Source organism: Gadus morhua, chromosome 6, assembly GCF_902167405.1.
Source record: "Gadus morhua chromosome 6, gadMor3.0, whole genome shotgun sequence".
Lineage (NCBI taxonomy): Eukaryota > Metazoa > Chordata > Actinopteri > Gadiformes > Gadidae > Gadus > Gadus morhua.
The window spans coordinates 25,065,155-25,085,674 of NC_044053.1; the positions used below are offsets into that span (position 1 = coordinate 25,065,155).

General features: G+C 42.2%; 1 protein-coding gene across 4 annotated transcripts in view; it reads left to right on the plus strand.

Moving 5' to 3' along the window:
* Window positions 1–15,261, plus strand: part of bmp2k (BMP2 inducible kinase) — a 59,686-nt gene extending 44,425 nt beyond the window's left edge. For all 4 annotated transcript variants that reach the window (XM_030359329.1, XM_030359330.1, XM_030359331.1 and 1 more), the window contains exons 13-17: window positions 2,219–2,371; window positions 3,486–3,643; window positions 5,188–5,432; window positions 10,053–10,160; window positions 13,344–15,261. In XM_030359329.1, coding sequence (XP_030215189.1) covers window positions 2,219–2,371; window positions 3,486–3,643; window positions 5,188–5,432; window positions 10,053–10,160; window positions 13,344–14,956 — 2,277 coding nt within the window. In that variant the 3' untranslated portion in view covers window positions 14,957–15,261. The remainder of the gene's footprint in view (window positions 1–2,218; window positions 2,372–3,485; window positions 3,644–5,187; window positions 5,433–10,052; window positions 10,161–13,343) is intronic.
* Window positions 15,262–20,520: the final 5,259 nt, after the last annotated feature.

Consider the following 20,520-nt stretch of genomic DNA (forward strand, 5'->3'; position numbering starts at 1 on the left):
AATCCTTGTCATATCAATGAGACTTTTGTGATGGGATGTTCCAGATAGGAGGTCTGACGTCCACACTTGACACTTGAATGTGAAGACTGGCTGAAGTGCCAGATCTGCTTTCGGAATTCACTCTCTTCAACTCGGATATTCACGCTCTGAATAAGCAATGTGACGTCAGTACGAGTCCTGTGTGTCTAGCGTTGTCTACCGGGCCAGGAGACGGGCAGGCAGAAGCACTCCTCTCTATAGAGCCATTTTTTTATTAATATTTCGACACAATAAGTGAATAACAAAGTACCCTGCCCTAAACAAAGCCTTAATATAACGCAGTTCAACTGAATACTTCAGCTCATTGAAGACCGGAATCCGATGGTTTGTTGGATGGCAATAACATGCCTCTTCTAATGTAGCTTATTGTCTGTCCCTTGCCAATTTATTTCTTTAAATATCTCATCTCATCTCATTGTCATCCGCTTATCCGGGGTCGGGTCGCGGGGTGCAGCAGCTTCATATTTAGATGAGTGCTGTATGCAGCGCCCAGGAAATGCATTTTCTAGTTTAATATAATTATTGTTAATATTATTAATTTACTTTAATCATCTGAACATGAAGGCCAAATAAGGGGTGTGTGTGTGTGTGTGTGTGTGCGTGCGTGTGTGTGTTACCTAATAAAGTTGCTGTACAGCCCTGCCCCAAATACACAAAAATCAAAAATACTATGTGAATAATAACATCAGTATGTGGTATGTGCAAATATGTGGCGTAGGTAAAATATAGTATTGCATCCCTGAGATAACCAGTTTGAGGATAAACTTGCTGGGATTGGGAGGGATAATGGACATTTGTATGTCTCAGAGATGGCAGGGTACTCTTACGGTCATTATTGAGAAATCCAATGATTCCGGCAGCAGTTAGACAGCCTATGCAAACGCAGCTAATTTCAATTCGGTTGCAAGTATATTGGAGGCCTTCAGAGCATTAGAAAGAAGTCCTGCAACTCCTCCAGGTAGCCTCTGCATTACAGTTTTTCTCAATCGTTTAAACACGTTTTCTGAAACTATAGCTCAATTTCTCAAAACTGAAACCTAAGAAGAGTTAATCATTTTGTCAAAACTCCACAAATTCTTCTCAAAACTGATTTCTTCCACCAAACAGTAAACACAGCTATCAAATGAATATCTCTTAGAGAGCATCAATTAAACACTGGTGTGATCAATTCAAATCCCTTCCATCAAAATACTATTTACATATGTTTTGGCTTCATGAGGCCATGTTACATGTTCCAATGTATAAAATTGTTTAGAAATAGCTTCTTTTTTTTAAAGTTGCAATTAGGTAGTACATATAGCATAAAGAATGTTGCCATATTGTAATACAATACTGTGAATATATCAATATTGCATTGACACAATCGTGAATACAATGCATATTTGTCTATCCAATGGGCTAAACTCACAATCCTATAGTTGATACTGCAACATTATTCTGACAATACACCAATGTTACCTATTTCAACAAATTCCAGTACAGTAATTGCACTGACAAGTAAAATGAAAAATACTACAGTAAGAAAATGTTTAGACTGTCTTTCGGGGGATGTATTGTTGAAATCAGTGCACAAGAACAAAAAGGTAACGAAGCAAATATTTATTTGTTAATGTAATGCAGTAAAATGTTCAGCTGAACTGACTGCATTAAAAGCTTTTAGTAGGCCAACAAAAAATAAAATTAGAATAGAAATGAGGTGAAACAGATATACATGTAAATCAGTCTGTATCCCACCTCCGGTCCTGATCAGGCCTGAGGACCATATCTACAACACAGTAGAGCTCAACTGAGGCCTCTTTTATGCTCTGACACATGAGTGTGAAAACAGTGGAATTGTGCTTAGAGTTTAGCAGTCTGGAGTCTTGTAGTTGATACATGAGCTTCAAGTTTTCAGAATTGTGTGCATAGTTCCATTTTTTTGTGTGTATACAATCGAGAAAAACTGTAACGACACGCATGAAAGAAAATAATGTTGAGGAGAACCCAGTAACTAGACACCATTACTAATACTGGTCAGTTTCTGGGTTCACAAGTTGGTGGATGGGTCAGTAATCACCGTTGTTAGTGTGTTTTGCCAGACTATCTTAGTCTATATAAGGTCTTGTTCTGTATAAGTCTAAATGTTATTACGACCCTTATGGCTTGAGGATTGACCTTTGACCCTTTCCGTGTCCATCAGTACCAACAGGCCCTGCTCCAGCAGCAGCATCATATGATGTATCAGCAGCCTGCGTACCAGCAGCAGGTAGCCCAGGCCCAGGCCCAGGCCCAGGCCCAGGCCCAGGCCCAGGCTCAGGCCCAGGCCCAGGCCCAGGCCCAGTACGCCTCCATGGTGAGTCCACAGTCCAGTTCTCATCCAGGTTAAGGCAATCGGTTTAATGAATGTGAATTCTACCATGGGTTGTTCCCAACAAAAACGTAGACTAGGCAGATTAGATTAGTCGACTAGTCTTTTAGAGGTTATCAAATGGGATGACAGCTCTCATAGCCGTGCTCAAATGATGAGTATTACTCTACAATGACGGCAAAGCAAACCCTATCGTGTTATATCTAGAAACTATTGCTGAATGAAATTGTAGTGCTATGGTTGTATAGTTATAAATTTATCGTTTTATCATCTATAGTTATAGTTTTATGCTTCTTTGTGTGTTGTACTGTAAATGTCTGCTCCTTGGATGTTGCTGTTCATGTATCTAACTAATCAGTTCCTGTGAGAACATTGTCCTGTATCCTTAAATCTGCAGTGAGTTGAAGGGCCCTGTATCTTTAAATCTCCAATGAGTTAAAGGGCCCTATATCTTTAAATCTGGAGTGAGTTGAAGGGCCCTCTATCTTTAAATCTGCAGATTGTTGCAGGTAGATTTCAGCCAAAAGATTATAATTATAAACATAGCATAGCTTTAGCAACTTGCAGCTTAAACTTAGAAAGCACATGGAGGCCCAGCGGGGGGCCGCCTGCTGGCGACAGAGACGGGTAATTCATTATATGTCAAGACGGACTAAATTCAGCCTCCGTAGAGCGCTGGCTCCTGGTCTCTCTGCAGGCCACCCAGGAGGCGGCCTCGCTGCCAAAAGTATTGGAAGCAGATGCTCTGAATTCCTGCTCACAGAGTCCAAATCTCCTTAGTGGTGGTGTTTACCAACCCGTTGAATCAAAACATTTCAAACACAGGTCCTCCAAATACCCACTGTTGGAGCTGCATCGTTTTTAGATAATTTCCCACACAATGCTAACCATCTGCTTAGCTTCAGAGGCAAGCTGTTCTTGTCAATGGGGTGGGGGGGTTCGTGCCAGCTGGTCCGCTGATAAGGGACGATCAGAGTCTGATTATCTCCACCACTAGGACTCAGTTTATTGGTTCAGGTTATGAGGATATGAGAAACTGTGGTAGTGGATGTGGTGTCTAACCGTCCTTCTTTACTTCTTTCATCTCTTCCCTCCTCAGTTCTACCAGTACCAGCAGGCCTTCCTCCAGCAGCAGCAGCTTCATCACCACCATCATCATCATCCACAGCACCTCCCCTATCACACCACCCCCCTGGACACCTTCCCTCCCCCCATCACCACAGGGAGGCCACTGGGGGGGACATCCACTAACCCAAGGTACTATCACCCCCTATACACTAACCCAGGGTACTATAACCCCCTATACACTAACCCAAGGTAAAATCACCCCCTATACACTAACCAAAGGTACTATCACACCCTATAAATTAACCACAGGTATAATCACCCCCTATACACTAGCCTAAGGTAAAATCACTCCCTATACACTTACCCCAGGTAATATCACCCTATACACTAACAACTAGAGGTGTAACGGTACACTGAAGTCACGGTTCGGTTCAGACATCACGGTTCGGTACGATTACGGTACAATGAAGGGAAAGTTGTACCTTCTAGTGTCATACAGTCTATCCCCTGAGCTAGCTGCAACAGCCTGAACTGTGTAATCTCAGGTGTAAACACTAAACAAGTACCCCACATCATCTCCAGACAATCAGTTATAAAACAGAAAATGCAGCATGTCTTATTTATGATAGTGCAAAGTACACAGAATTACAGAGCCTGTCCCCCAATGAGCTTTCCACAAACGTGCCGTTTTAAGGAGGAGGGTGGGGGTTTGGCCCTGAGCAGCCTGCGGCCACGGTACCATGCGCTCGTGTTTACATTGGATGTATCGCAATGGCGCGGCGCACACAGCTTTTGGCCGTGTTCTGTAAATATTCTAGAACACTCCAGGTGCTCCAGCGGGAGTCCTGGAGCTCCATATCTAAATAATATCATATTATACATGGATATCTATATCATATAATATATATTATCACGGCCAAATGCTGTGTGCGCTTCCAGACGATACGACGGCGTCGGGTTCTCCGACGTCTCTGGTTCTTCCACTTCCACAACAATCTGAAGTAGACTGAACCACGACATGGACGAGAAAGGGATTTTTGCCCACGATTATTGACGGCGATTGTCTCCTGCTGGAGCCACGCAGCGGGCAGCGCCGAGGCGGTGGTGCCTCGGAAACGGGCAGCGGGCTCCAGGGCTCCGGCAGGACACAATCGTGGGCAACAATCCCTTTCTCCCCCATGTCGCCGTTCATGTACTTCAGGGAGTCACGCCAAAGTTCCTTTCCCCCAATTCCTTCTCAACCATTGCTGAGATAACCCCCACTATGAGTCTTGTAATACCAGAGACGTCAGAGAACCCGACGTGTTATGCGCCATAACACGCTCGGCTACCTAGGCGCCAATCAGGGCTGAAGTGAAGTTGTCCCTGAAGAACTTGCGTATCTAAAATTAGTGCCCCATTACATTAATTAATTTGCACGCCAGTTTTATTCAATTGTATACCGTGTATTCTTCGTGTAAATCCATGCACCGAACCGTGACGTCCGTACCGATTCGGTTCACTACAACTACATGTATCGTTACACCCCTACTAACCACAGGTTATATCACCCTATACACTAACCCCAGGTAATATCACAACATATACTGTACACCTACCCTGTGCGGGGTATAACATGGGCTATAAGGCGGCTGTAGAGTGGCTATATCATGGGCTATAACGTGGCTGTAGAGTGGCTATAATAACATGGGCTGTAAACGGTGTGTATTTACCTGAGTTCTGTTCCTCTCTAGAAACCCTGTCATCGGCACAGGCGGCATAACCCCGCCCTCTCAAGGTGTAACTCCGCCCTCTCAGGGCATGGGCCAGCTCTCCCATGGGGTGACTCCGCCCTGCCATACGGTGTCCTCGTCCCCTCAGAGCAGCATGGCTCCGCCCCCTCCTGATATGTCTGGCTGGAACCCGTTTGGAGAAGATAACTTCTCCAAACTGACCGAGGAGGAGCTTCTAGACCGCGAGTTCGATCTCCTCCGAGCCAGTAAGATGAACCTCTTAATGGAATAATTTAATCTAACAATATAATATTCTAAAACCTCTGATGTACTTACTCTAGGACAGCTCAAAATGGTCTATACAATTTAGCAATCATTATTGGAGCCAACAGTTATAGGACCTCAATCTCTGGTCTCCCAGTCACAGGCTGAGGTATGGCTGTTTCAAAGAACCTAATAATTCCTACAATAACAATAGGTATCCACAGATGCTTAATACCTAATACACAAAATTGCATTATATGCATAACTAGAATTGCAATCCCTGAAGGTATTGCGGTGTGAATGCTGACGCTGAAATGCTCCGCTACACTGCTGAAGCTGAACATTGAAGAATCATTACACTGAATCTAGGAAATATGCTGAACATCTTGAATGTAGAATGAAGTCTGTAGGATGAAGTATGAATGAGTTGAAGGGTTTTGAAGTCCCACCGCTTACGTCAGCGCTACCGTCGCTAATGAAAACTCTTAACGTCAGCGCTAACGTCAACGCTAATGCTGCTATCCATTTGGATGGTACGCAGTTACGAACGACCAGCTTTAGCGAGAACATGACGTATTTCCCTTGCTCCAGCCTTCCAGTTTGTCATTTGTGTTTCTGTCGAGCCACGAGGGGGAGTAGCAGCAGGCTAGTCATCATTAGCAACATAGTCTCTTTAGAAAACCAGTTGGAAAACACAACTTTACATTGAATTGCACGCAAAGCAAGACCGTGCAATGCATAAATCGGTGACCGGATTAAAGCAGCAATGAAATCAAATGTGTAAGAGGATTTAAAAACGACATTAAAACCACCAACGTGGTACAAATACAAAGAAAATACATCTCAACCCCCATTAACTATGGGCGCAGCCATCTTCTTTGCGAGTTGTACAGCTCTGCTCGCTCCACTTTGCAAGCGACGAGATACTACGACCAAAAGGGGGCGTGCCTTAGTGAAATGGCGCAAGAAAGATGGGAGATTTGCAACTTACCACTTTCACGTACCGGCGTACCATCCAAATGGATAGCAGCATTAGGTCACCGCTAACGTCCATTATTGTAGTCCACTATTCTAGGCCATGAGGGAGAGAGAGACTGTAGCAAATAGGGATGCACCGAAATGAAAATTCTTGGCAGAATACCGAATGTGGCTTTTGCTGTTTTTCATTCATTTCATTCATTCATTTTAACAGGTGCGCTCGGCCGTGTTAAAATGAATCCGTGTATTGTCATTTAGTTGTTTACAAATTTACGTGCGGCTCCTTTTTTAATCTCTTTTGTTGCAGTGCACCCGGCTTATCCCACACTTGTTGCTTTTTTTTTTCTCACATCATCAAAAATAGAAATGTTCGGTATTATTTTTCGGCCTTTTTACTCCTTCGGCTCCTTTGCCGAATTTTCGGTGCATCCCTAGTAACAAAAACTACACTTCCCTCCCCCACAGTGACTTTAACCAGACTCCAGAGTGGCGTGTTTGCCACTGATTGCTCAACGAGCAACAGCTGAGGCAAACGGTTAGAGTGAGACCAACTGAAAACTAATCCGGAATAAAACTAAAACTGTGATTCTCAAAAAAGTATAAATGATATCGAAATTCTGTTGAAATATTATTGAAGATACAAATATGTAGATCTGTTTAATTGTTTGAATTCACCAAGTTATGATGTCTTAAGTTGATGAAATGTTGAAGACGATGAACGAGGAATCAGCATTTATTTGAATTTTCCAATGGGAATGAATGGGGGAATTTGGGTGAATAACCTTGAATATCTCGGGAATTATGAATAATATGAATACAGAAATGAATAGCATAATGGTACTAACGGAGCTGAATGTTTGATGTTTCTACGTTGAAGTATGTTGAAAGAGTCTAGAACGGAAAAACTGCGGAATAATAATTATAATAAAAATAAATATGTAGCATTCCTAAGATGTGAATGCTTGCAGCATTCACACCAAATATAGCATTTCTAAGATGTGAATGCTGTAAGAATTACCATCAATTAATGTCCACAACCATAATAGTTTCGTGCGACATCTGTTATCTCTGGTCAAATTAAACGGAATATATAATCAGGATCCTATTCTGATTGCTTGGTGGTGGATTAATCCTTGCGACTGTTTAGACCATTCATGCCAATTCTTTATTATGTTTTGTATAATTTCTATTTTCATTATTTAGCAACCCCTATGCCTACTTTAGTTTTGCACATCAAGTCATCCCCAGTATCCATGGGGATATACTTCAAAGTTGCATTGTTTTTTGGAATAACAATGAAATTATCTAATAATGCATTGAATTGATCACAGCCCTTTGAATTTGATATTTTTACATACATTTTCGATTTGTGGTGTGCAATATATTGGACATACTACTTGCATCACGCAAGTGACCTCCTCCGCTAAATGTTTAAAGCAACATAGAGCGACATTCTGTTGGCTGACCGTCATGCTGACCATAATCTTAAATGAAAAACAGCAAGTCCGACCACGAATTCTGCAGGGGCTTTCATTCTGATTGTGTTAAAACTAGAGCTGTCAAGCGATTAAAATATTTAATCGTGATTAATCGCATTAATGTCATAGTTAACTCTAATTAATCGCGATTAATCACCAATTATTTTCCTATGCTAAATATCCCTTGATTTTTTTGTCCCATAATTCTTCTCATTTTAATTCTCTTATCAACATGGTGAAGTGCATCGGCTTGCCTTGTGCAAATGATTTTTTATTGATAAGAACATTTGCATATACACTGATCAAAACAGGACGATACAAAAAAAGAGCCTATAGTGCAGTTAAACGACTGCTTTGAACAAATGTCATTTGAACATAGCAGTCAGGCTACTGCTTCTTTGTTTTGAGCCAAAGAAAAAAAAAAAAAAGTTTTTTTTTTTTTTATAAAATAATTGCGTTAATCGCGTGATAAAAAATTTAACGCCGTTAAATTTGGTTTGCGTTAACGCCGTTAATAACGCGTTTAACTGACAGCTCTAGTTAAAACCCAAAGCCATCACCCCAACCAACCAGCCATCATCTTTGGCATAGATCAGTGGTTATCAAATGGGGGACAACCCTAGGAGTATTGCAGGGGGTATTAAGAAATGTTCTAAAAATAAAAGTTTAAAAACCTAACAAAATGTTCTATCAACCTGAGCAAGTTTCAATTACGAAAGCTAGAGAATAGAAAACTGACAAAATGTTTGAAATGTAAATTTGTAAACGAGGAGAAAGGAGCATCCGGGAAAAAATAAGTGCATCCAGAAACGCCAAAATGTCGTCAGTTTCAGGAGGAGAATATATTATAATGATATATATATTGTTTAAACTCTACATGCTCTGACCCTCCCCTGGCTTTATGTTCTTTTGTGGGGAGAAATTAGCCAACAGTTGCATGAATCACAGGCCCATGTTTCTCACTAAGTATTGAGTATTGGCACCCTTTTAATGTTTACACTGTCAAATAGAACGCACATACATTATTTATCTTCATTTTATTCCCCCAAAACATTTGTGCCGGTGAAGGGGGGACTCGGCTGGAAAAATATCTTGGAGGGGGTACACTAGTGGAAAGGTTTTGAGTTGGCATAGACTACTGCTGGCATAGACTATTGCTGGTTGTTATGAATGAATAACCACATTAAAACTCCCGAACTATAAAATGGCCTATGATCACGTTTAAGTCAACTTAATCAGTTAGCCACACCCTATGCGACTGGTCTTGAGGCTTGCCTTGCCGTCGGTTGTCCAAACTATCTTTGGGAAGTCCACACATCAGGAATCTACAACCAGGTTCTCCACGCCCTCTCCTCAACTCTTGACGGGAGTGAGGACCGCAGGATAAGGACTCTGGTTGCTCTGGTTAATACCCATCAAGAAGCAGCTCAGGCCATTTAAAATTCCAAGGAAGAAAATCTCGGCCTGGTCAACATTTTAATTATGTATGCGAGTCAATCCGTTGCCAGGATCATCTTTAGTATCTTCATCAATGCACTGCAATTTATTTGTTCTCGATTCAATTTTGAATCAGAACTTTTTTTAAATCGATTATTACCATTTTTTTTAAATAAAATAAATAATAAAAAAAAAAAAAAAGAGCATACTCAGTGATTGTAATCTAGAAGCGAGTATGCCTAAATGTACATGCCCTTTTACATTTGTCCATGTTATGATTATAACTTTTATGCTGCAAGCTTAGCTCAGGAACAATACTATACAATGGTGTATTCCCTTTTTGCTAGTTAAAGTACAATGAAAGGGTTAATTCATTTTGAAATGGTTAATTCTAAATAATATTTAGGTATTTTTGTCATCTGCACGTATTATTGATTCGATATCGAAGCAAATGGATCAATATCGAATCGATATTCGAATCGAATGAACACCTAAAGAATCTAATTGAATTGAATTGTGAGGTACCTGGCAATACCCAGCCCTACCGATAATACCCAACCAGTTAGAAAAAGGGGGTGAGAGAAAATCATGTGTTTTGGGGGTGGGGAGCGCACCTGGGCTGGACCCCTAATGCACCCATAGCCCGGGTGTGATTCAAATGTTAATTCAACATATTAGTTAGTTGATTAGTTGCCCGATTCATTTACTGATTCATTGGTGTGTTTCCAGAGAACCCGGTGGCCAGAGTCTCCAGCGTGGAGGTGGACCGGCCCACTGGTGGCGCTAAGCTCTCCCCCCCTGAGGATGTGTTCGGCTCGGTGCTGTTCGTAGCCCCAGGCAAGTCTTAGAGGGAGCTTGGCCTGTGCCCCCCACCCCCCCACCCTGACCCTCCCACACCTCCTCCTAACCAACCAATCACTATGGACCACCTGCTTCCTGTTGGATCAGGTGTGAAGTCCTCACCTGGAGGAAAGTGTAAGATATTAAGTATCAAGCGCATACCTAATTCAATAATTAACTGATGATGAGGGTGTCTGCAGTGACCATGACAGTCTCACTGCTGTTGATTGGTTGACCGCCACACCATGGTACGGACAAGTAATACATGAGTTCTACACAACAACGTTTACCATGCTTCATGGTGATGTGGCTTTTAGCAATAATAACTATTACATACAGATATTCTGTATAGTTCTACACATAGATACCATGTACAAATGTCGGTGATATTAACTAGGAAGCGACGAATGATACTTTTGTGAAGTTCCAGACAGTAAAGTTATTCCACTGCTTGTCTGCTAAGGATATATAGTCGTAGAGTGATTGGACTAACATTGTGTCAAAGTTGCTGACCTTGCCATCAGTAAATAACCCTGCCTTTAAATGTGAATATCAAATATATGCCTATCAAATATATGCCTTGTATGCTGGGGTCTCAGGCCTTAGTAAGCGCTTTATACCATAAAATATATGTTGACTCATTTTAAATATATGTCAACATCTTTTGAACCTGTTCTAGATGAAGAAATATTACAAATGGAGATAACACCCAACTCCATGGGTCCAGGGAAAACAAAAGAACACTTGCCAAAAAGCTCATAGCATCAACAGCTAATAGAATCAATCACTAATGGCACTAGCGGCTCATAGCATCATACGCCAATAGTATCAACATCTCATAGCATCAACGACTAATGGCATAAACAACAATGGCGTACACTAGTTCTTCCTATCCTTGTGAATCAGTTGCTTGTGATACAAATTATCACTTTAGTTAAGCACATACTTTGTTACGAAAAGAAAGCCATTCTTTTTATGTTCTGCCAATGCATTTCATGGGTTTATTTGAATAGCTTTTTGTGATTAGTCATCTTATTCGTAGTTGTATTGGAAAGTGTTGAGCTATTCCCTTGGCGGTAATCTGCTGCAGGCATAGCATTAGCCTGGCTCGGAAGATTAGCCTATACGGGTCTTCAAGCTAGCAGATATATGGGTTCTGTCTGGGTAACCAGGCATTTTATTTGTTATTTGTCTTCTTGGCACTACTTCATGCTAAAACCACTAAAATCAGGATTCTCACTGATACAACAATTGTTAGCATCAGTGCTTATGGCTCATACAATCCTACAGGGCTGTATGTCTGCTCAGTGACTCACCATCCCCCTTACAGAGTCCTCTCCTCAACTCCATAGATAGTCGGAGGACGAGGTAGTTTACTGAACCTTCAGCTTCCAGGAAAGCTCTCATCTGCTAAGACAGCCATACCAGAAACATTGTGCTCCCGTGTAGGTGAATGCATACTAGCAGTATGCATTCACCTACACGGGACAGACAGATTGTGACAAAGGCTATCCTCTTACAGTGGACATATTCTGTCTTGGTTCTGTTTTTTATGTAAAGGTTGTTTCCGGCAGAATTTTATCCTCGTACAAGTTCTTCCATGAGTGTTTGGGACACTGATATTGGTTAGATAAGTTGCTGGTAAAAGTCACCATACCAGCAGTACTCGCTAACTGGTGCTAGTTATCTAGTACTAGTTATATCTGGTACTATAAAGTAATATTGGCCATGTGTGCTCAACTTTAGGTGAATAAATTGTACAACATGTTGTGTTTCTTTGCTACAGACTATGTCAACAGCCTTGTATTATACTGTGAGTGTGAATGTAATCTTTCATAGAATGTTACTGATAAATAAAAACAAAGATTTAAAGGAAAATAAATCACTGATTCTTTTTTATGGCTTGTTAATTGACCATTGATTGTGGGGAATGTGTCTCAGCTAATGGGATAGCTTACACCCACCAGCTTACTATCATGTTTCTGGCTGTTCAAAGAAAACCAATGTTGCAAGGGCAACATACATTTTAATGAATAAGCAGTACTCCCAACTTTCATGGAAGAAAAATGCAAATTGTTGATTTTAAATGTATGCACTTATTGTATGTCGTATTTAGTTATAGTACTTAGTTATGTAGCATCTTATCCGAGCTATCTGTTGTGTATGGGGAATGGGTTAATGTAGCGATTGTTTGTGCTTTCCACTTGGTTCTTTGAACGTCCTTATTGTACAGAGCGATATATTGTGTCACTTTCTTATGACAAATGTACTTTCCAAAGTCGCTTTGGATAAAAGCTAATACTAAATGTAAATGTAATTTTAACCTAACCTTAATTTATCTTAGCCTAGCTCATCTTTACCTAGCTTGAGTTATCTTATCTTGTATTCTATCCAACCATAGCCTACCAGATTTTACTCATGTTTATCATATTAAGCAGTTATTTTGGCCTTGTTTACCTAAACTGGTCCGGGCCTAGTTTTTTGTTTAAATTAGGTTTTGTTTGCATAGTTTATTTTTAGCTCACCCTGTTGGATAGTTTTAACGGGTGCTTATTGTACTACAAAATGTTAGGTTATTTGCCCATAACAAGACAGAGTTGTTCCTTTCTTGAGTTAGGTGGTGCAATCAAAACGTGGCAAACCCCTTTGACACTGACTACGACCAAGGGCTATAAAAATAAAATGACTTGACTACTCTCAAGAAATAACAAGTGGGAGTGTCCACTCAGATGTAGGATGGATAGATATCATTTTTTACCAGCAAAGGTGATGTTGAAAGGTTGTCCTTTAAAGTTTGACTTCAGCCTTAATCGGCGGACCCTCGACCAAGGTGGTGACCACTTCCCTGGTCTCAGCCTCCTCCATTGTGACCATTGTGACACACGCACACACTCAGACCTCCTACTGGACTTTCTTCTGGATTGTTTCCAACGATCACAAACTCTGGTTATACTATCTGCTGTAAGAACTGATCTAATTTAACTATTTAATAGTATAGCTGGTCAGAATAGCTTCTTCTCACAAACACACGCACACACACACACCGTTTGTTGATTGCAGATGATATTTTAGTCATCAGAGAATGATTTTATTGTTCCTGTTGATGTATTCTCTGAATAACCTCTTTCCTGTTGAGGTCTTCTCAGATGACATCACATTTCCGCTTTGTTTCTCTTGTAGCGAGGGACCCCCCTGGGGAGGACCTGGCAATCGACGCCCCCTCTCCACCTCCCACAGAGGAGGTCCCTCCTGCCATGAAGGAGCAGGAGGCCTCAGAGAGGAGAAGCGGGGAGGAGTCGGATAGTGACTTTGAGTCAGACCCTCCTTCCTCTAAGAGCAGTGAGGAGGTGGAGGAGGAAGAGGAGGCGGAGGGGCTGAGCGAGGAAGAGGAGCAGCAGGAGGAGTTGCTGGGACAGCGCCCCCTGCTCATGGATTCTGAGGAGGAGCCTTACGAAGGAGAGAAGCCCAGGGGCTCTGTGGACGTGTTCGGGGCCGCCCCATTCCCTCCGGCCCCCTGTGGGCTTGGCGCGGACGACCTGGACGTCTTCACCAGAGCTCCGTTCAGCAGGAACGTCTCCAGGTCCTCTCCGCCCACCTCCCCCGGGGCCCCGCCCACTCCTAGTGAATCCCTTCCCGCCTCACATGAGGCCCCTCCCTTTTTAGTTGAAGCCTCGCCCACACCCTCAGAAGTCCCGCCCACCTTGTATGAAGCTCTGCCCGCTTCCTGTGAAGCTCCACCCATGCCACCTGAAATTGTGGACATGTTTGGATTCTCTCCTTTCACACTTGGGGGCCCCAGCTCCACCAGGGACATGGAGGAGGCGCAGCAGGGGGTGACCAGACTGTCATGGCGGCAGAGAAAGACCAAACAGGAGGCGGGGGTGGGGAAGCGGCATCGCCGGACAACCAAGCCGCCGTCGCTCCGCACACCGGAGCGAAGCCGAAGACTTAGGAGGGGGGGGGGGGGGGGCTGCACCCAGCTCCTTGGCTCCTCCCACTCCAAGGAAAACATTGCCGTCACCATGGCAACCAAAGCAGAGAAGGGGAACATGGAGGAGTCTGCGCTGCTGGACCCATTCGGAGCCCGACCTTTCCACACCCAGACCCCGTGGACCTCCCCAGGGGCCCCTGGAGCCCCCCGGTCCCCTGAAGGCTCTGGGTACCCTGAGGATGGAGAGGGGATGGATGACTTTGGGGCCACCAGTTTGAGGGACGGTATGAATGACTTCGGGGCCCCTAGGGAGGGTTTGGATGACTTCGGGGCCCCTAGGTATAGGGAGGGTATGGATGACTTCGGGGCCCCTAGGGAGGGTATGGATGACTACGGGGCCCCTAGGGAGGGTATGGATGACTATGGGGCCACTAGGCAGAGGGAGGGTATGGATGACTTCGGGGCCCCTAGGCAGAGGGAGGGTATGGATGACTTTGGGGCCCCTAGGCAGAGGGAGGGTATGGATGACTTTGGGGCCCCTAGGCAGAGGGAGGGTATGGATGACTTTGGGGCCCCTAGGCAGAGGGAGGGTATGGATGACTTTGGAGCCCCTAGGCAGATGGAGGGTATGGATGACTTTGGGGCCCCTTGGCAGAGGGAGGGTATGGATGACTTAGGGGCCCCTAGGGAGGGTATGGATGACTTAGGGGCCACTAGGCAGAGGGAGGGTATGGATGACTTTGGGGCCTCTAGGGAGAGTATGGACGACTTTGGAGCGGTGCCCTTCACTGAGCTGGTGGACGGCCCCCAGCAAGGGGACCTGGACCCCTTTGGAGCGGCGCCTTTTCCATCCAAACCATGACACACACACAAACATATTAACACAGCTACATTTATATTTTGGTAAACGGTTTCTTTTACCAAAAATGCATAGTGTTTTGATTACATTTAACTGTGAGGAAGGTTGAATGGTGGCTTTTAGTAGTTAATTTTCGGACGAAATGATGGATGTGGACTCTGTAGACTACTTTCTCTGTACCCTTCTGATACACCCAGCGGCCTTAGAACCCCCCTCCCCCTTAACCTTAGTATCTATGCAAAATGTCATGTTGGATCACACATGGAGTTATTTTATTAAAGGAGGCTTATAACAGTTTTCTTAAAGTGTGTTCAGGTACTGTCAAGTTTAATCATGTGTCCCCGAACCAGAACATATGAACTTCCAGAACTTCCGCTCTCCCATCAACCAGATGACATCTTTGAACCTAAAAGGGATACATGGATTAAAGTTCTCCGTCGCTACGACGGATTTCCGTCATTTGGAGTTCACAGAGGCCACTTCACATCTCCGATAACGTCGGGACAAATTTACAAACAGGCGTCATTTGGATAAACTAATCGCATATTAAGGATCTAAATAGGTACTTTCTCGCATAAAAAAATATTAAAACTTAAGAAAGTGATGTATTAACAGCACTGAAGCGAGAATTAAAACAGCTTTTAGCAGCTTTACCGCTACCGCTGCCGCGAAATGCATTCTGGGAAACTTGCCTACTGTATACTGCGTTGCAGTCGGTCTGCTGTATACTGCATACTGAATCCCACATTCAGTATGCAGTATACAGTACATACCGCGCAGTATGTAGTCGGCAGTACGGTAGTATGCAGTTTCGAACATGGACATAATACACGCGTGTATTATGTCGTCATACGTCAACGCCGGTAAAATTGTCAAATTATATAGTGAGTATTTAAAAGGTCTACCGCTAAAATTGACTGAAAACACAAGCATTTTAATGTACATCCCGATTATATATTAAATATATATTAAATATATTATATACAAATGTATATATATACACACCATTTTCGCGCCACATCTTACGTCTCTTTGTTGTGTTAGTGTTGAGTGTCAGAGCGAAAGTTAAGCTAGTATGAACTCCCTTATATTGATTGACGGCTCTGATGAATCGGATATTGATAAAACACAAAAAAATAAATGGAGATGGGCATGGCTGACGGAAACGGGGAACGATGGCAAGCCTTTTTTAGAGAGTAAAATATGAGACAAGCTTTGCAAAAAAAAATCTTAAGAGTCTAATTGAAAAGACAACAAAAAAATTGCAATAGATGCAAAAGAACAGCTGTTTAAAATCCTCCTCCTGTAAAACAGTATTGGTCGAGCATTTAAACGTGATGGCTGCATTTGGTGCTGACGTCTTATACATTTGTATTTCTTAAGCAGGTGTCAATTAACCTAACCTGGAACATGTTTCACACACTGCACGTGACTTGGCTGTAGCGCGAATAAAATTTCAGTCAGAAGATTTTTTTTCACTTTAATCCCTGGGGATACCAATGTTAACACTAAAACAATGTGAATTTTTATTGAGATTTTCCAGCATTGAAGACTCTGGCTGTCTTAAAAAGACCAGGCTCAGCCCTAGTCTCATGTCTGTTTGTCTTCAGAAGACCAGGCTTAGAAATAGTCTCCTGTCTTCAAAAAGACCTGGCTGAGCCTGAGACCTAGTCTCCTGTCCTCAAAAAGACCAGGCTTAGACCTAGTCTCCTGCCTTCAAAAAGACCAGGCTGAGACCTAGTCTCCTGTCTGTCTTCAAAAAGTCCAGGCTGAGGCCTAGTCTCCTGTCTGTCGGGATCCACCATCATCACAATAGCCTTACGTGGCCTTTGGCGCACTAGAACTGGAGCATGACCCAGTCAGGATCATATTTAGGTGAGTGTCCTTCATAAGTTGTATTAGTGTGAACGCTGTAGCATTCACACTCTAGATATTGAAATCTTTATTATTCTTATACCGCCGTTTTTTTGGTCTTCAACTCCTCCGCCATACTTTCAGCTACAGGAACCATTCAACTATTAAAACGTTTATTTCTTTAACGACATGTGGCTATATATCAGCGTTTTTCTACTCTTTTAAATTTTTTAACTATTCAGCTTTTTCCACCTCCACTTTTTTTAACATGGTAGTCAATTTTCTCTTGTACTTCAACTGTTTTAAGACGTAACTCAATCAATTTTCAACCATTTATCTTCGTTCAAACCATTTAACAAATCGACACACTTGTATCTTCAATACTATTTAAACGGAATTACGATATCATTTAAACTTTCTTCAGAATCACAGTTTCAGTTTCAAACCGTCATATTCTACAGTTGGTCAAATTGAAGCCGTCTGACACTTAAATTACTTAAGACATCAACTCGGTCAAATTTCAACCGTTAACCATCGTTCAAACCATTAAACAAATCGACACATTTGTATCTTCAATACTATCCAAACATGTGTGTCTCTTAAAGAGACACACACACGCAATGGCTCCGCCATTCTCTTAAGACACACACACACATGCACACGCACACAGCTTTATTCCAATTCGATTTTAACATTTTGAACTCTGTTCAAATCTCACTTGATTAAAGCAAATCAACATTTCTACTGCCTACTACTCCTACCAATACTACTCCTACCATTACTACTCCTACCAATACTACTACTCCTACCAATACAACTACTACAATTACTACTACTAATTCAGATACTACCACTACTTCAGCTACTACTACTTCAGCTACTACCTACTATTTCAGCTACTACTTCAGGCACTACTACCACTTCAGCTACTACTACAACTATTACTTCAGCTACTACTACTACTTCAGCTACTACTAGGCTACTTCAGCTACTACTATAACTTCCGCTACTACTACTTCAGCTACTACTACTATTACTTCAGCTACTACTACTGCTACTACTTCAGCTACTACTACTAGTACTTCAGCTACTTCTTTCAGAATCTTCAGTTCAATTAATTTTACATTTCTTCATTTTCAGCAATGTTTTCCCGCTTTTCAATCAGCCGTCAGCAATCACATGCGTTTTCTGCAGGAAATGCAATTCCTAGTTTGTTCTTTCTTTCCTCTTTATTATTCTCTACAAACTTAGGGAGCTATCTCCTTTCACCTAGAACCTCCATTCAAATTTTAAAATGTTCAGAATAGCTTGGAATCGCGCGCTTCTTTTCAGATTTTTTTAAATATTTTATACTTTTTAAGATATTCTACTTTTAGAATACTATATTTTTTTAACATGGAAGTCAATGGAAGGACGGCAGAGCCTTCCTCTCGTACTTCAACTGTTTAAGACGTAACTAAATAAATTTTCATTTAACATTTAACAAAACTACACACTTATTTAATCTTTCTTCAGAATCAGTTTTAGTATGACCAAAAAGTGTGACCTCAGGGGGCGCTGTTGCATATTTTTCCCAACCCCTTACCTTTTTATTAAAACTGTTTAATAAATACATTTGATTTGATTTGATTAGCATTTAACAGACCCATACAATGGATAGGGCGTTTAATACGGTCCTTCACTGTCGCTTCTTTACCCATAAAAAGCTATATGTGTTCAATTACGCTGATTTATATTGCAAAAAAATATGCAACAGCGCCCCCTGGGGTCACACTTTTCGTTGGGTCGCAGAATTCAGCTACTACACCGGCTTTGTTTTCATTGAAGACGTCGGCTCATTCTGACACTGCTACTTCTTAAGATGCCGCAACTCAATAGTTTTTCAACCGTTTCACTTGATTTAAGCCATTTAACGTTTCTTCATCTTAATCTTTGTGGCTTTATTAAAAAATATTTTCACCTCACTTTGTAGGCCTACTACAGCACTCACCGCATTTTCTGCAGGAAATGCATTTTCAAGTTTGGGGTCCGATCAGCGAAGTTGCTGATCGGACCCTATTGTTTCTGTAAAGTTTTTTTTTTTTTTTTTTCCTCAAAATTTGTAAAAGTCATACTGAAGCTGTCACACTAAATTTGTACCGGCTGCCAAATTTGTACCGGGCGCGTCATCCATACGTAATCCATTCCAAACCTGCCTGTCAGCAGATGATCGCGTCGTCCGTTGCCGGGCAGGTTTCAAAAAACATTCGCGCTCATGTTGCCAAAGACGAAATAACATAACATACAGTTAACGGATCGCTAGATAATGTAATGTTTTGTTGGGTTCCTTAATAAACACACAATGTATCTTGGAACAGACATCAACATGCAGCGCGCCAATCCAACTGCGCATGCTCCGTGTGACGGTCTAATAACTGATGTTGATATCATTACAGATAACACTTGTTTTTACTTTATATTTGTATTGTATTTAATTGTTTAATCAAATTTAGCAAGTAAACTTAGTGTTTAAAGCAGGTCAAGGACGAAATAGCACAATACAGATAACGGATCGCTAGATAGAAGGTTCGCGAATGTTCACGTCATTCGACACGATCGTCCGTTGCCAGGCATTGGACGAAGCGATCATCTGTTGCCAGGCAGATTTGGAGTGGATTACGTATGGATGACGCGCCCGGTACAAATTTGGCAGCCGGTACAAATTTAGTGTGACACAGCCTATACCGTAAATCGAAAACTCTTGAACTGTTCAGGTATGGCTACCAATAATCTAGCCTGGCACCGCCCACCTACCTACTTTCGCTAAATTTTTATTACACTTCAGTACTAGGTCTGGGTCTGCTTAATATGAATGCGTTCCATGGAAACCAGATTTCTGGCGGCCCAATCAGCGAACAGAGGGAGTGGCTGAGAACGATGACATCTAGGTCGCGCGCCAGTTTCAGTTGTAGTCAGAGGAAGACAATGGAGAAGGATATGAGAGAAGCTATTCGGAATTTCGGTCTGTTGTGGGATCGCTGCCGAAAATCTATCAATTAAAGCCGGAGCAAGAACAAGAGTTTTGTTGGTGGCCATGATGTTGTGGCGCTTCTCCCCACCGGGTTCGGGAAAAGTTAGATTTTCCAGCTGGCTCTGTTAGTGGTGAAGGAGCCGGTCCCGTCGCATGACATACGTCACGACCAAACACTATGCGATTGGTTATGGCAGATCCAGAGTGGCACTGGGCAGATCCAATAATTTTTAAAACTTCTATAGACACCCGCCTCCAAGTGAGTGAACGTTTGTCAATTCAGCAGTTCTAGACCTTCTGTACAAATGAAATGAAGTACGATGGTCTGGTAGGACCAGGCTACCAATAACCCCCACTACCCATAAACCCAAATGTGTGGTACTGCACCCAAAGGTGGCGCTATTGTAAAAAATCATAAATTAGGCTTATTTCTCCTCACCAGATTGACCTGGACTCAAAATTCTTTCACAATAAAGTTGGAGCAGTTAGCCCATTTTGTTATGTATAAAACAACATACGACAATTTTTAGGTGGATACCAATAACCGCAACTACCCATTGTGGTACTGCACCCAAGGTGGTGTTATTTAAAAAAATTATGAACTAGCCTTATTTCTCCTTACTAGATTGACCTGGACTCTAAATTCTTTCATCATATTAATCTCGAATAGATGCATATTTTTCACCCTGGTCTTCTGCTCTAT